Source organism: Propithecus coquereli, unplaced genomic scaffold (assembly GCF_000956105.1).
Source record: "Propithecus coquereli isolate 6110/MARCELLA unplaced genomic scaffold, Pcoq_1.0 Scaffold11, whole genome shotgun sequence".
Classification (NCBI taxonomy): Eukaryota; Metazoa; Chordata; class Mammalia; order Primates; family Indriidae; genus Propithecus; species Propithecus coquereli.
The window spans coordinates 5,509,659-5,525,225 of NW_012134969.1; the positions used below are offsets into that span (position 1 = coordinate 5,509,659).

Consider the following 15,567-nt stretch of genomic DNA (forward strand, 5'->3'; position numbering starts at 1 on the left):
CAGAGATCTAAATAAAACTACCAGGTTACTAACTAAAAGAACATAAAAATCATTTCCTTTATCCCCCTCTTTTTAAAATCAGAGTTTAACAATGGATAAATTATTACCAACTCCATGAGAGTCATATGTCTGAGTTTTCAGAAATATAAGATCAGTGAAATTGGAAAACACAAAATGGAAATAGAGAAAAGACTAAGCAACGACAATAAACTCGTTAGTGTTCAAGGTGCTTGAGGTTTTATTTCTGGGTTTTTGTCTCTTTAAAAATAGGCATTAGATACACACAAAATAACTTAGTTATTAAAATAAGACTTATTAGAATGCTATAACTGTGGTAACGCACAGGGTAGAATACTTCGCTAGCTATTTCAGGACAGTTTAATTATCAGAATGTAATTGCTCACTGGGCTCTACCTGCGGTTGAGAGAGGGCTATCCCACCATCACTCAGATGTGATCATTGTTTGGCCAAAATAAATGAATTGTTTCAATTTTAATGAAGCCCTACAGACATCCTCACGAACCAGCCAAGGAGAGTTCACGTGAAAAGTTACAGAGGCCTCTAATCAAGGGTAGTAAGCTCTTGAATAAAATAGAAAAGAAAAGTAAGCAGCAGAGACACGGGATAAAGTTATACATCCACACGCGGCACTGGGTAGAACTGTGCCTGCACCCATCACAAGGGCCATAAATATCTCCTGTTTGATTTACCAATTTTCTTAGGACTAATGTCGGTGTGAAAAATGCTAAAATGAATTTGTATTTTCATTTTCATTTTCTACTGCCTGTCATCATCTTATAAATCCAGTGCTGTCTAAGCCGATGCTATCACTTGGCCATGGGACAGCCTGCAGCCCCACCCCCAGAAATAGAAAAGCTCCCGGGGGCTGGGAAGGCCTGTAAGTAAATGATTCCAATATGCCTGCAGCACAGACTTCCCTGAAGCCTGGGAAGGATCTAGACATCAGACTGCCTACTTATAGCAGCTCCTCACAGCACTAACGCAAGGGCTTAAATGAATTCACAAGGCTCCTGAAGAGACCTACCACCCTCTCAGGAGGAGATCTGCCCCTGGCCTTTGAGTCCTCTCAGCAGGAGGCTTCCTTTTGCTATTAAAACAGTAATCCTTTCCTGGAAGTCAAAGTACACATGGCCAGAAAGCCCTACCTCAACAGGAAATGAGGGTTTCCCAAATAAGCATCTCTAAAGAACAGATCACTTAAGTACTACCTTGAGACCAGTATCCTAATATTTTATCAACATCCAAATCTGAACCCTCAACAGATAACTTCTAATAATGTTGAGCTAAAGAAGCATAAAGAAGGGAGAAGATGGCGATTAGGGCAGATCTATTTCAGGATAGCATTTAGAGATTAAAGCCAGGGAACAGAACGCTAAATTTAATAAGTGCAAAGCGATGCAGCTGGAAAGAAAGAATAGCCTAGCTAAGTATGATTTAAATGGTATTGAATTAGCTGGAAAGATATCTTGATGTACTGATAGAGGCGGCATGTAAATTGGCAGTTGAGCCTGCGATGCCGCAGAGACGGCAGGACAGGGCTCCACACAGAGAGCTATATTTTAAAAAATCCCACTTGCAATTCCTTTTCAAGGAAAACTCTTACCCCATTTATGATGTTGTTTAACTTGGACTATCCTGAAAGAGTTCACTGAGGACAAGGGCCAGCGTTATACCTGCCCACCTCTAGTCCCTACACTTTGCCTTTTCAAATTAAACTTGACCATGACCATTATGGTCTTTGCCATTCACTCATTCGACACCTATGAAGCAGCAGGCAACGTGCTACATTTTTTAGTGGACAGTTAGAGGAATTAAGTACGGGTACACCTCGGAAATATAGCAGGTTCAATTCCAAACCATCGCAATAAAGCAAATATCATATTGAAGCAAGTCACACAAATTTTTGGGTTTCCCAGTGCATTTCCCAGTTACATTTACACTATACTATAGTCTATTAAGTGTGCAAGAGCATTATGTCCAAAAAACAATGTATATACCTTAATTTAAAAATCCTTTATTGAAAACAAAAAAAAAAACCACTGTCACAGAGACACAGAGTGAGCACATGCTATTGGAAAATGGCACTGATGGACTTGCTCGATGCAAGGTTGCCGCAAACCTTCAATTTGTAGAAAACACCGTATCTGCGAAGTGCAATAATGTAAAGCATAATAAGGTACACCTGTGCCCTTCCCTTAGCTAGCATTCTGGGTTGAATTGTGTATACCAAGACGATGGTGAAGTCTTAACCCCCTGTACGTGTGAACGTGACTTTATTTGGAAATATGGTTCTTGGAGACGATCAAGTTAAGATGAGGTCATTAGGACAAGCCCTAATCCAATGTGACTGGTGTCCTTATGAAAGGGAAACGTGGACAGAGAAAAACACATGCATAGAAGTAAGACAACGTAACAACACAGGGAGAATGCCATATGCAAGTCAAGGAGTGCCTGAAGCTGCCAGAGGCAGGAGAAAGGCATGGAACAGATTCTTTCTCGTGTCGCTCAGAAGGAACCAACCCTGCTGATACTTCAGTTAGACTTCTGGCCTCCAGAACTGTGAGACAATAAACTTCTGTTTTAAGCCAGTCAGTTTGGGGTATTTTGTTAAGGCCATCAGAGGAAAGTAATACAGATTGGGTCACAAAAGAAACATGCCCAATAACAACATTGCCACGGTTAACAGAACTCGTAGTGTGGGTCTACCTGCAGAGGCTTTGGCTCAGTTAATGGGGACAGGTTCAGTCACTGGACTATATATAGATCACCACCATTCACATTAGTTCTATAAAGACCAACAAAGGGCCAGTGTGGTGGCACGTGCCTATGGTCTCAGCTATTCAGGAGGCTGAGGCGGGAGGATCCATTGAGCTCAGGAGTTTGTGACTAGCCTGGGCAGCATAGTGAGATCCCCATCTCTAAAAAAAGGTAAAAAATAAATAAATAAATAAAGGCCATTAAAGAAAAAGAAGGTTCATACTCTGAGCCCAACCTAATGGCAACTGTTTAATCCTCTAAAAAGATGATTAGAACAGAAGCAGTAAAGGTTAATGGAAAATTAATCTTGGTAACCTATTTAGGGAAATCAAAGTGGTGGGACATGCATTTATTTAAAAAGAAAATGCAAAGGGAATTTAGTAGGATAACTTCATATAAGGGGAGAGAGATGAAACTTTAATTAGAAATCTTCAGTATTCACATATTTACATAAATGTTGAAGAGAGAAAAGCCTTCTGACAAGGTAATAAAGATGAAGAATAGTAATAATTCTATGTAAACTCTGTAGACACTGGAAATAGATTTCAAGTGGCCAGTTCTTACACTGGTTGTTTACAGTCATTAAACTGGTTGTAATAATCTGGTTGTCCTATTGGGTTGACAGAGGCCCTGTCACAGGACCTTTGCAGGTGCTCCCCAAGTGCATGTTAGTTCACTGAGATCTTCTACCACAGGCTCTCTGAACCCCAGCACAGCTGAGCAAGACACACATAAGAGAATGCTGTCAATAGTATAATTAAGCTAAACCCCTTCCCGTACAGCGACAACCAACCTGCTGTCATCCCTGTGCAGCACACACCACCCCTTTACCTGAGCAAGGTGAGCGCTCTCCTCCTCCACGTGTTATAAATATGATATCATGCTGGCTGCAAAGGACCTGTAAAACAAAGGCCATCTTGTTAGGAAAAACTTCAAACATCAATTTCAGAGAGCTGATGGAACGCGTGTAAGCAGACACAAGGTTCTGCTTGCAGAGCTGAACATTGCTCTTTCCTTTTCCAGCCATTCCACCCGAATACCCTTAGAGAAGGTCTCTGCATGGTGCTAACTTGGGAACAATCAATAAATGTGAAGGTCTCTTCATAAACACAGCCTTTGAAATGTCAATCTTCCAAAGAATATTTCTGCTTCCTAAGAATATTACAGATAATTAGTCTTTGTTGTTAAAGTAGCTATACCAGGGCTAGTGCTAGGGCCATAGCCAAACCTAAGAAAGCCTAAATATATAAAACTACATATTAATTAAGGGTAGTACAACCTACAGTATCATTCAAAAGCAGTTTGGGAAGCTGACCAGTAGCAGATACACTATTTTTAAGTGTGGAAATTATTGCAAATCTCCAAGTTGAAATAAGAGATATTCAGAAATTTTCTCTCAGAAAATTTGTTGTCTGCAAATTATAAAGTGTACCCATATATTTTCATAGAATAAATCCCTACTTTATTTTCTAGAAAGTATTTTAAAGCCCTGTTGCTCAGAGTGTGGTCCATATACAGTAACATCAGCCCTACCACGGAGCTTGAAGTGCAGACTCTGAGAACCCACCTGAGACCTACTGCAACAGTATCTGCATTCTGGCAAGATCCTCAGAGGATTCCTATGCATGCCGAAGTCTGAGAAGCATGGTTTTAAAGTGTTTTATGCATCAGGTCTGTGATAACTAGGATCACAAGAAAAAGTTTGCCCAAAACTTCAAGACCATCCTCTGGTATCTAGAACTTCATGGAATCACAATTCCTTGATTACAGCTGCATGAATCTGGGGACAAAAATCCTACTAAACTCTCCAGAAACTTCTTACAGCTGTTTAAATCCCTTTTCTTTACAGAACATGTAGGCTAATTGTAAACTGACATCTAAAAGCATAGCCAATTCTAGAAGATTTATTTTACACTCAAAGGATCAGCATTATAGACATTGACAGGACATATTATTCATTCCACAACCAGGTGCTCAATAATAACCCAGCCCAGGGAGCCAGAGGCAAGGAAGGATACTGGTGCCCACTCAGAAAGCTCCTGACCCAGATCTGGGATATTGGGAAGGCTTCATCAGCTGAGTCTTGAAAAAAGATGAGGAAAGATCTTTCAAGAAGCAGCATGCCTACAGGTACAGCAAGTGTGATGCTGGGTTAGGGCAGGTAACCAGACCAGCAATGAAAGAGTCATCTTACTTCAAAAGAATATTGGATTGTCATTTTATAGTTTTTTTTCAGCTACTTTGAATATTTGTATGCATGAGTTATAAACGTGACAGCCCTTAGGAACGTTTCTTTTCCCTTTCAACTCTCCTACCTGTAGACAAGGAGGACTGGCAAACATCAAACACAAGGAGCATTGACTCAGAAGTCTGCTGCAAACTCCAGGGGGGCAGGGATAACAGAACTGCGCCCCCACATTTGCTATTTGATCACACAGTGTCAATGAAAGTGCAAGCCGCAATACAGGGACCATAAAGAGAATCGCATTAAAGTTAATACAAAAGTCAGGAAAGTGTCTTCAGCAAGGGACATCGGCTATTTGGCAGATGCCCGCAGAGAGCAATTGAAGGCTCTCAGTGTGACCAAAGTGTGCATTCCTCTCTTTGTGCCTATCTCTTCATCCTTCATTTGAATAGTTCTTATCCAGTCTCCTTCCCCTTCACTCTTGTGATTTCTTTGACTCCTTTTCCTTCTCCCTTACTACCTCCAAGTGCATACCTATCTCTAATTCGACTCTCTTCATTTCCCCTTTCAATCTGCCTGCGTTTTCACACCTTCCATTTGTGAGAAGGAGGAAGTAAGGGAGAGAAGGAAGGACAAGCAAACATCTTCCTGCCCTTTTCTCCTTGATCTCTTTTTCCTTTTCTTCACTAATATTCCCACATTTGTATTTCCCTCTTCTATGCTCTCTTTCCCTTCCTAGAGTAGAATCTCTGTTATCAGTTGATAGCCAGTCCTCCCAAGCACATGGCTTAGAAACGATAGGAACATTGCTGGACTCCTGGACCTGTTCCACTGTAATACTTGGAGTTCTCAGATTCTCCCAACCTGCTGCCAGGTCAACAGTTGAGAGGAAAAAGAAAAACTTTCTAAAATGCAGTAACCCAGCATATTCTTAGCATTTCCTAAAACGTACAACAATTCTGGAGTATTCAGCTGCTGCGCAGAAAGGGTATAAAGATGTTAAATATACTAGGCGAAGGGTTTCATTCTATCCCTGGTTTTCCCTAAGTGCATTCCTTCCAACCCACCACGAAACCAATCCTTTTGTTAGTCTTGTCCTTCTCTGTGCAGATCCCGAAAACCCTCCTGGAATGACTGAAACATGTTTCGTTACCAGTACAAGCCAGATGAATGACAAGGCAGGAGTTAACAGAGGGCTTCTTGACAAAGACACAGCGCAGCCCACAAAAGGCCTCATTTAATGCCCCATCAGGAAGCCTTACAAGTTACAGCTTACTAAATATATGAAGATTATTGTAATATAGAAAATATCTGGTATCACTTCCCACATGAAATGCGCTTACGGAGAACTCTATGGCATAGGCTATGACACGGCAATCTCACACATAGTCTTTGTACTGCAGAAAAGCAATTTGGTTTTCTTTTATATTTAACCTGTGAACTATTTGCAGAACTTTATAGACAAATTTATTTGCCCACCTTGTTATCCCCGTCTCTATATAAAGTATTAATTTATGTCCCTGGCATGTAGTATATGTTCCCAAAATACATGATGAATGAATGAGTTAATTAATCAATCAATTGACCAATCAATATAAGCCTTAAGACACAACAGAATTAAGTATTTGGAGGAAAACACTATTACACACTGATGCACTTTGAAAATTTTCCCCAGGTTTTGGCATTGCCATCTAATCATAAGGTCAACATAGGGTCTCAGATGTAACTTGCCTCTGAGAACTAGAACAGGAAGAGGGGTTGCTTTGGGCAGGGACACTGAGCTGTCAGATGTGACAACTAGCATTGTAATAGCAAGTGAGAAAATGGAAAAACTAGAAAGCAGACAAAAGTTCTCAAAAATTACAGAAGCCTAGGATGAATGAGTCAAACCCTTTGTTCTCACAATACTGTGTACATACTCTGTTATTACTGAAGGTCTCATCACACCATTACATTTCTTCAGAGGTTTCTGAGTCATACTGGGAAGTGAGGACCTAATCACAACCCACTGAGATTTCTAGCCAAGCCAAAAAGAAACCTCCAGAATGGATTCAGTCTACAGATCAGGAAAGGGACTGGAATCCTATAGTAGCTAAGGTGAAGACATGACAAAGTCGAGGTGTGTCTGGATAGAACCCTAAGAATCCCCACCTCTCTGGATTCACCTCTAAATTCAAATACTAGGTTAGCAGTTCCCCAAAACAGAGACTGCAAGTCACTCCACTTCAGTCAACCAGGAGTTTAGTGGAAGAGCCAGCAGTGAAAATTTGTTATATTTTGCTTTGAATCTCTTAATAATTAAAAAAATATATATTTTATAATGTATCAACAGCACTCCAAAAAATGGAATTCACTTTCTTTATGTTTGAAAACTATGAGGGTTTCTTTTTAACATTAACATCATTGTACTGGGATCATTATCCCTCTAGAAAAGAATTCTTTAGAAATCTACCCAATCTATCATACAGAGAGAACCTTCTGTATTAACTTTTAACTCTGTTGCCCCCTCAGACTGGAGCCAGTTTTAACAAATGCTCTGTACTCACATCTGAAAAGGATTTGACCCTTTGAAGAAAAAATGTTGACAGCATATGTATTTTAATTTAAATATAACCAAGGGTAAAGTATCTAAAACCCATCAGTGAAAAAAGAAAAAATAACTATTAATGAGGTTTAGGATATGATACCCCCAAACATGGAATCTTGGCATTTGAGAAAACAGCAGAACCAGGAAGCTCTCTCTCACCTTCCCTGACACTTCTCCCTGAAGCAGGTCATAAAATTTAGGAAGATTTTCTGACCTTCCCCTGAAGCAGATCATAAGACCCTCACAGGAGAGGCACTCTCCCTGTACACTAAGGAAAGGTCTCAAAGACACAGAGATGCCAAGAAGCATCTGAACAAACAGGCCTTGGTAAACGTCCTCTATTTTATTACCAGAGATAATACTCCCTTTATCCAATTCTGTTTCTCCATGACTATCCACTTTTTCATCACCTAGCATAAGAATACACAAGTTTAACCATTTCGTCAGGTCCTTATTTCCTTATGAAGTCTCTCGTCACATAAAATTTATATTAAATGCATTTTTATGCTCTTCCCTTATCAATCTATCTTTTTTTAGAGGGGCCTGAGCCATAAACCTAGGATGAATGAGGAAAAGATATTCCCTCCAACACACACTATTTTAAAGCAATCCCTAGATACTACTTTTATTATTAATACTACAGCTGCATATCATGAAGCCTAGAATTGTTACCATTCAACACAGGTTTCTAATAATGAAGAATTAGGAAAAGGTAGTATGTTTTAACCTTTTCCCCCTTAAATTTCATTTCGAGGTTTCCAGCATATAGTTTCCTAGCTGTTTAAGAACCACAGCTCTATGATTTCAGAGCTCTATCTAAACATCATTACAAGTCGTTTCCAGGAAGAAAAAAATAGTTGTATTTGCCATCTGCATTCACCACCTAGAGTTCCACGGCTATGTTTTCATATTAGGGCATTGAGGGATGGCAAAGGCAGGTGGGTCTGTTACCTCTCACAGCCAGTTCTGCCTTCTCCCCCTGCAGTTCATAGGCCATAACTTTTCCAGATCAATTCCCTGTTCAGTTTCACCGGCACTTCAGCATCTATTTCTTCTATTCTCGTCTTGATAAGCTATGGTTTACGGAAAGGATAAAACCACAACCACCACCTGCTTCCTTCCATAATATTTGTTTGCATGTGTGTACGTATATGTTCATTTCTCATATGACTTCCAAATTAGAACTCAAGATCAAACAGTCAAATCATGCTTACAAACCAAGATCTACAGAATGAAAACGGACTGATGGAGTACCCCTCGGCACCACTTCTGCCACACCCCCAAAAATGTGATCAAAGGATCTACTTCCCAGTCCCCACATCCAGCCAAGCCCTCCACTAAACTAAGCTCCCCCTGACAGAGGGACTGGATGAATGCCTGGGTAAGAGATCCCACATATTTTCGTAGTTTACAAGGATAGACCAATTACAGCATCAGTCGTTCATGAATAAAGCCTCTTTAACATTTTAATGAGAACATTAACTCAGCTCCACTTGGTTTGGCCTCCCTAGAAAGTGTGCTAGCCTTAGCAGAAAGTTTCTTTAAAAACTAGTAACGAAATTGTAGGCCTCTCTGTGCCCCACGGGGCATAACTGGGCCACAACACTGGGTGCACTGTTTCTCTCTTGAAGTAGCCTATATTCTTTGATAAGACTACAGTTTGGTAAATGAAAGAAAGCATCTGAAGAAATAGCTTTCTCTTGCAGTATTGTGTGCTCATGTGTGCTCACTCATTTTATATCTGACTTGTCTCCTAATTTGCTTTTTATGTTATACACAGCTTTGAGTACAATGTGTGACTCAATAAATGTTAAATCATACTTTTCTGCTATTTTCCCTTAATCATTTTTCTACTGCCTCTGTTCTCTCTTGCAATGTGACTGATTCCCATCCAAGGCTACCAAACTGCCACCCGCCTGGAGACCCATTAAACTCAGCAGACAACCAACACAGCTTCAGAAGCCAAAGGTGAACAAGGAATGATTCCCAGACTCAGTGACTTAACATGAATTTCTGCCTCTTCCTCTGAATGAAACCCGGAGCAGAGTGAATGAGAGAGTTTGTCACCTTAGAGACCAAGCAGAAGAGAAGAGTAATGCTAAGGATAATTAATATTTAAGTCACGCATGCATTTAGCTCTTCAAACATTTACTGAGCACCTACTATGCAGCAGGAACTATTCTAGGTACTGGGGATACGGCCTGGAATAAGACAGGCAAGACCCCCCCCCACATACACTCTAATTGAGCTTAAATTCTAGTGAGAGAGACAGGCAGTAAACACAAAAAGAAAATGACAGAGGGCAATTAAGTGCTATGAAGAAAATACAACAGGGTGATGTGATAATAGGGCCTAGTTAAATAGGGTGGAAATTTAAAGTGAAGTGGAGCAAAAAGCTACAGCAAAATCCTTAAGGTCATAAAAAGACACGGAGGAAACTCAAACGCATATTACTAAGTGAAAAAAGTCTGTCTGAAAAGGCTAGATAGTGTACAATTCTAAATAGGATATTCGGGAAAAGCCCAAATTATGGAGACAGTAAAAGGATCAGTGGCTGTCAGAGATTGGGGAGAGAAAGGGATGAACAGGCAGAGCACGGGGGATTTTTAGGGCAGTGAAACTATTCTGTATGACACTGCAATGGAGGATACATGTCATTGTGCATTTGTCTAAACCTACAGAACGTACAACACCGGAAGCAAACCCTAATGTAAACTATGAGCTCTGGGTGATCATGGCGTGTGAATGTAGGTTCATCAGTTGTAACAAATGTACCACTCTGGTGGGGGATGCTGATAACGGGGGAAGTTATGCATGTGTGGGGGCAAGGGGTATATGAGAACTCTCTATACTTTCCACTGAATTTTACTGTGAACCTAAAACTGCTCTAAAAAATAAAGTCTATTTAAAAAATACTTAAGGTAAGAAAAAGCATGGTGAGTTGAAGAACTAAAGATTGCAGCTTGGCTAGAGCACGGTGAATAAGGTAGCCATAGACCGGCACTGGGGTAAGCCCGCTCAATAGTTTTAAGCAGGGCTTGTCATAATGTGTTCTAAATTTTTGAAAGGTCGCTCTGGCAACTGCGTGGAAAATGGATTATAGAGAGGCAATCAACAGAGGCTGATGATGGTGGTCGGGACAAGGGTGACGGCAAAAGAGTAGCAGAAGTGGATGAATTTGAAGTATGTTTTGAAAGAGGAGACGACAGGACTGGTGATGGACAGATTGGACATGGGAACTAAAAGAGGAGGAGGAATCAAAGACGATTTCTGAATGGGAGCATACACCACGCACTGAGATGGGGAGGACCACACAAGGGGCCACGTGCCATGCTACAGACCTACAGAAGTGGCGGCAGTGTTTGAGTCCACCAGGAGGAATCAAGTTCGGCTTGCTTGGTCTCTGCCTCAGTGTGAACAGCAAACGTGTGTGTGTATATGCATATATACATGAATGCATATATAAAAATACATATAATTTTTAATACATTGTTTTTATAATTCAAAGCAAATTTTAAATATTTCAGCAATCTTTTGAGGAACAGAGAGGCAGGGTAGTGGTAGTTGTTTTTGTTGTGCCCATTAACTTATCCGTCACCAAGGACGCTGAGGGCAGATGAGGTGATGAGTCTTAGCGAAGGTCACACAGCAAGTTACCAGCAGAGCTGAAACATGGAGCCAGACTTCCTTTCATGAGATCCACCCATGCGTCATCACCCCCCTGTGTGTCACCCAGCACACACAGGGAACCCTGGGAGCACCATCCTCCACGTGAGAGCACACATTCACGGACGACGTGAGGGTGCTGCTGCCTTTCCTGTGCCATTTTCCTTTTGCTCGCCCCATCACAGACACTGTTTAAATAATCCATAAAACGTGGCTGACAAAACCAAAAAAATCAATAACACCAAAGCAAACCTTACAGAGAGCAAATCAAATATTAAAGTGCAATGTGACACAGATTTTTAAACAGACACTTTAATTACGAACCACAAAGCCCCTACTGCACAAGCTATTCAGAGACCTTCCTAAGTGGCTACACAGATGGAGATTCCTCCTAAGTGGAAGGAACACTTGTGCCCGGGACTCACTGGCATGACAGTACCTTTTTATACACCCTCGTTTGGAGTTCCTCACCTATACTTTCAGCTTTCTCAAAGAACACCAAAAGCACTGAATAAATTTTAGGAAAAAGGAAAGGAGAATGCTAGAACTAAAGAGTTCACAGGTCTGGTCTTTGTAACATTATTTAAAGGAATAAAATTTAATGAGATGAAATTACCACTAAAATAATTTAGATCATATTTAAAGAAAATAAACATTGGAGGCAGGACTGGGAAGGCTGGACACGCTGTTTAGTCTGCATACTACCTGTACGAGTCTTAAAAATAGCCTTTCATTGTTCATCTGCCAGGCTCTCCCTCAGAAGCTGTAAGGACTCCCACCTCACATTTGGAAGTCTAAAGAGAAACAGTGAGGGGGTGTCCGCCTCTGTGTTTGTCCCCGTTAGTCATACATTTTTGTTCCTACTAAACGTGGGTTGTCTGTTTTCTTGTTGATTTGCAGACTTCCTCCCTGCTGCTTTTCTCTAATAACATTTTTCCAAAGGACCCCTACAGCCCACTGATGAAGAGGTAATTATGCACCATCACAGTTACTTGTGCCCAAAGAAGGGGGTTCAGGGGAAAGGAGTATGAGATACCTAGTCAGTTGCACCCCGACCTCCAGTCTACGGATTTAGAAAACCATGGGTCACCATGTGTCAGGGATAAAACCATGGTGGTCATGTACGTTACCATCTTATAACTTCATAAAATTGTTATTTTCATCCATCACTAATTGTGTTGCCAAATGCTTTCACCCACGTACATAAGTGGTATGCTCTCAGCACACACAAAGTAGAGTTGATATTTGCCCTGTCATTGAATACTCGGGTGGGCCACCCTCTGAAACTGCCCACAGGGTCTCCCAGCAAGACCCTCCATCCAGGTCTTATCTCCCTGGCCATTCTGCTCTGTAGAACACTTTGGACTCCTTGGACACATCATGTTTCTGTGTCTTCTCATATCATTAAGATGTTCTTTCCTTTTTGGTAGTGTGGTGATTGCGATTTGTAAAGAGAATACAGGAAAGACAGATGGCAAGAGTGAAAACAAGCCAGGACTAACTCAGAGGGGACTTGATTCAGAGAGCCTGTTCCTAGGAAGAGCCTGAATCAGTGATCAAGATTGACGGAGGGTGGGAGGTGTGGAGAGCAGACGAGCACACAAGTAGGAGTGTAGGAGTGGCTGAAAGGAAGCAGAGGATCAGAAATAAGGGAAGATTCAGGATGGGGGCCTTTGGCGCCACTCTCAGACATCTTGGAGGTAACTCCAGAGGATGGAAGCAGAAGGTTGGCTGTAGGATGGCTGTAGGATGCCAATGGTACCTAAACTGAAAAAGGCAAAAAAACTGAGCAGTCAAAAACAGGCAAATACTGACACCCTCTTCCCTTTATACTCAAACAATCTCTCTCTACAGCTCAATTTCTCTTCTTTCCTTCACAGCTTGAGCCCCATGTTAAATGCCCTGTTATCCTCACTTGATACCTGATACCAAGACTTGTCAACTGTCATAGAGACGATCCTATAAAGATCTTTACACAATCTCAAACTATCTCTCTTTGCAAAGCATTTTTTTACATCTATGGTGTCTTTTAATTCTCACAACGATGTGACATGAGCACTATTAAATAAATAAGTCCAGGCTCAAAGAGATCTAGAATCTTGCACAATGCCGTACAAGACCCTGCATTCAAACTCAGACCTTCTGAGTTGATATCCTTTGCTTTCTAGAACATACTGTTAGTCTATTTCTCTTTTTGTTGTTGATGCTCTTTTTATTTATGTTTTATTTTAATTGACAAATAATAATTGTACATATTTATGATAGTCTATTTCTTGCTCTCTAACTCTATATATTGTATATTTCACTAATCTAGACTTCCCTAATTCAGAATTAATGAAGCAATAAAACATTACCCTTGATATCCCATTTACTTGGAAATCTTGGAGGTGCTACAACAAATGTGCACACAATATATCCAGGAGGCTGAATGGAGAAGCTACTACCCTGAAAGTGGAGGAAAAAAGAAAGCTTGCCTTCTTTTAATCATCAGGGCCAGCATCACCAATTTAACAATAATATACAATTTTTCAAATGAATTTGCTAAGTACAAATGATTTCATTTTGAATTTATGTCTAACCAATGATTTTTAAAATTCAAAAAACATTTCCCCCGAATATAAAAGGTATGATTTTAAAGGCATGGTACTGAGTCTATAGACTAAAATAATTAAAAAAAAACACATTCTTATAATTTTATCAAGTACCTTTATTATGTATTATATTATCCTGTAGTTCAGATTTTCTATTAATTCAGATCTGCCTCTCCTTATAGAGTTTGGCATAAAGTTGGCTCTCAAATATTTGTTGAATGGATGGATGGATGCATAAATGAATGAATGCATGTGTCTATAAAGTTACACTCCATGTCGGCTGGAGAATTAAATGTCACTTGCACCAGGTACAATGGACCAATCCTAGGCTTTGGAATCCTGTAGATACAGATTCAAATCTAGTTGTTTGCCAGCTATGTTGTCTTGCGCAAATTACGTCACCTCTTGATTCTAAGTTTCCTCGTCAACAAAATGGTGATAACACTGAGTACCATGTAGGATTGGTGTGAGTATTACGTGAAGTCACAGACCTGGCACACTGCCAGGGTTACAGAAGGTAATATAGTTTATTTATCCCCTTTTCTCTTGCTATCCCACATTTAGGATCACTCCTTACACAACACCAACCTTAATAATGGTTTCAGTAAATAAAACCCTGTTGTAAAGTTAACAGCTAAACATCAAGTTTATTTACAATGACTTTACAATGACTCAATTTCTCCTCTACCAACATCAAACTTATCTATTCATGGTCTAGTGACAGGTTGTTATGCATAGCAGGTGTTCAATAAATTTTGATGACTTTAGAAAAACTTTCCCAGAGAGCTGAAGCTCACACTTTTAGACACTAATACTCTTTATATTTGAAAGCTTTTTGAAAATGTATTACACACTCAACCACTATGCTAAAACAGCAGGTTGAAAGAATTTTAACCTTTTCTTGGATCACTGTTATTAACATGAATTTAGACTTAGCAATGGAATAAAAATTAATAATTCCTTGGGACTTTTTTTTAAGTCAGTAGATTTGAGCACACTAAATGTTTACCAATGTCTACACTGTGATTCTCTCTTTCATTTCTTCCTGCAGTCAGCAGCTTCATCCTCTGGAAGGCATGAGACACTGGGGAATGAACCAGATCAAGTCCCTGTCATCTTCAAAGAATTTACCAGGAACAATTCTCAGCCTCATGATACACGTATTTGGTAAGAGCTTCAAGGAGTGCCCCTATTCCAAGGGGGGCCCCTAGTCCTAGTATATCCCTCATGATTTAAATACCTACTCAACAAATATTTACAAAGTAAATGAGTAAATAGGATGTAAATTTTGTAATTACTGTTTTTTACTTGGAGACTTTTTTCTAATCCATGGCTAGGCCCCATACTTGTTTGGGGTTGTATTTCTTCATCTGCAAAATAAGGCAACCGGGTTAAATTATGCCTAAGATCCTTTTCAACACTAATCTTCTATCACCCAAAACTTCTAAACTCCAGATGACAGAACTGTTGGAAATATGACCACCAGATAAGCAAGGTATTAGAGGGCATGATGAGTAAACAATGCATCCTCTGCCCTCTAATACAGACATCCGATCAAGGAGGTATAATCTTTGTACCATGGCAACAAATATAAAAAGAATTAGCTCTCACATTTCTTTCACTCACCCCTAACACCATGAATAAGAGTAGAGATATTGAGCATTTTTTTATATGTTGAGCATTTTTTTATATGTTTGCTGGCCACTATTCTGTCTTCTTTTGAAAAGTTTCTGTTCATTTCGCTTGCCCATTTGTTGACG

The 15,567-nt window shown here is 40.1% G+C and overlaps 2 protein-coding genes across 2 annotated transcripts in view; one reads left to right on the plus strand and one right to left on the minus strand.

The window, feature by feature from the left end:
- ENOX1 (ecto-NOX disulfide-thiol exchanger 1) overlaps positions 1-15,567 on the minus strand; it is a 609,648-nt gene that overhangs the window by 499,537 nt on the left and 94,544 nt on the right. The window contains exon 2 of the mRNA XM_012649266.1: positions 3,599-3,676. The gene's annotated coding sequence lies outside the window, so the exon portion shown is untranslated. The remainder of the gene's footprint in view (positions 1-3,598; positions 3,677-15,567) is intronic.
- Positions 1-15,567, plus strand: part of LOC105813516 — a 130,058-nt gene that overhangs the window by 20,042 nt on the left and 94,449 nt on the right. Inside the window, 1 exon segment of the mRNA XM_012648247.1 lies at positions 14,859-14,974. Within this exon segment, the coding sequence (XP_012503701.1) occupies positions 14,859-14,974 (116 nt within the window).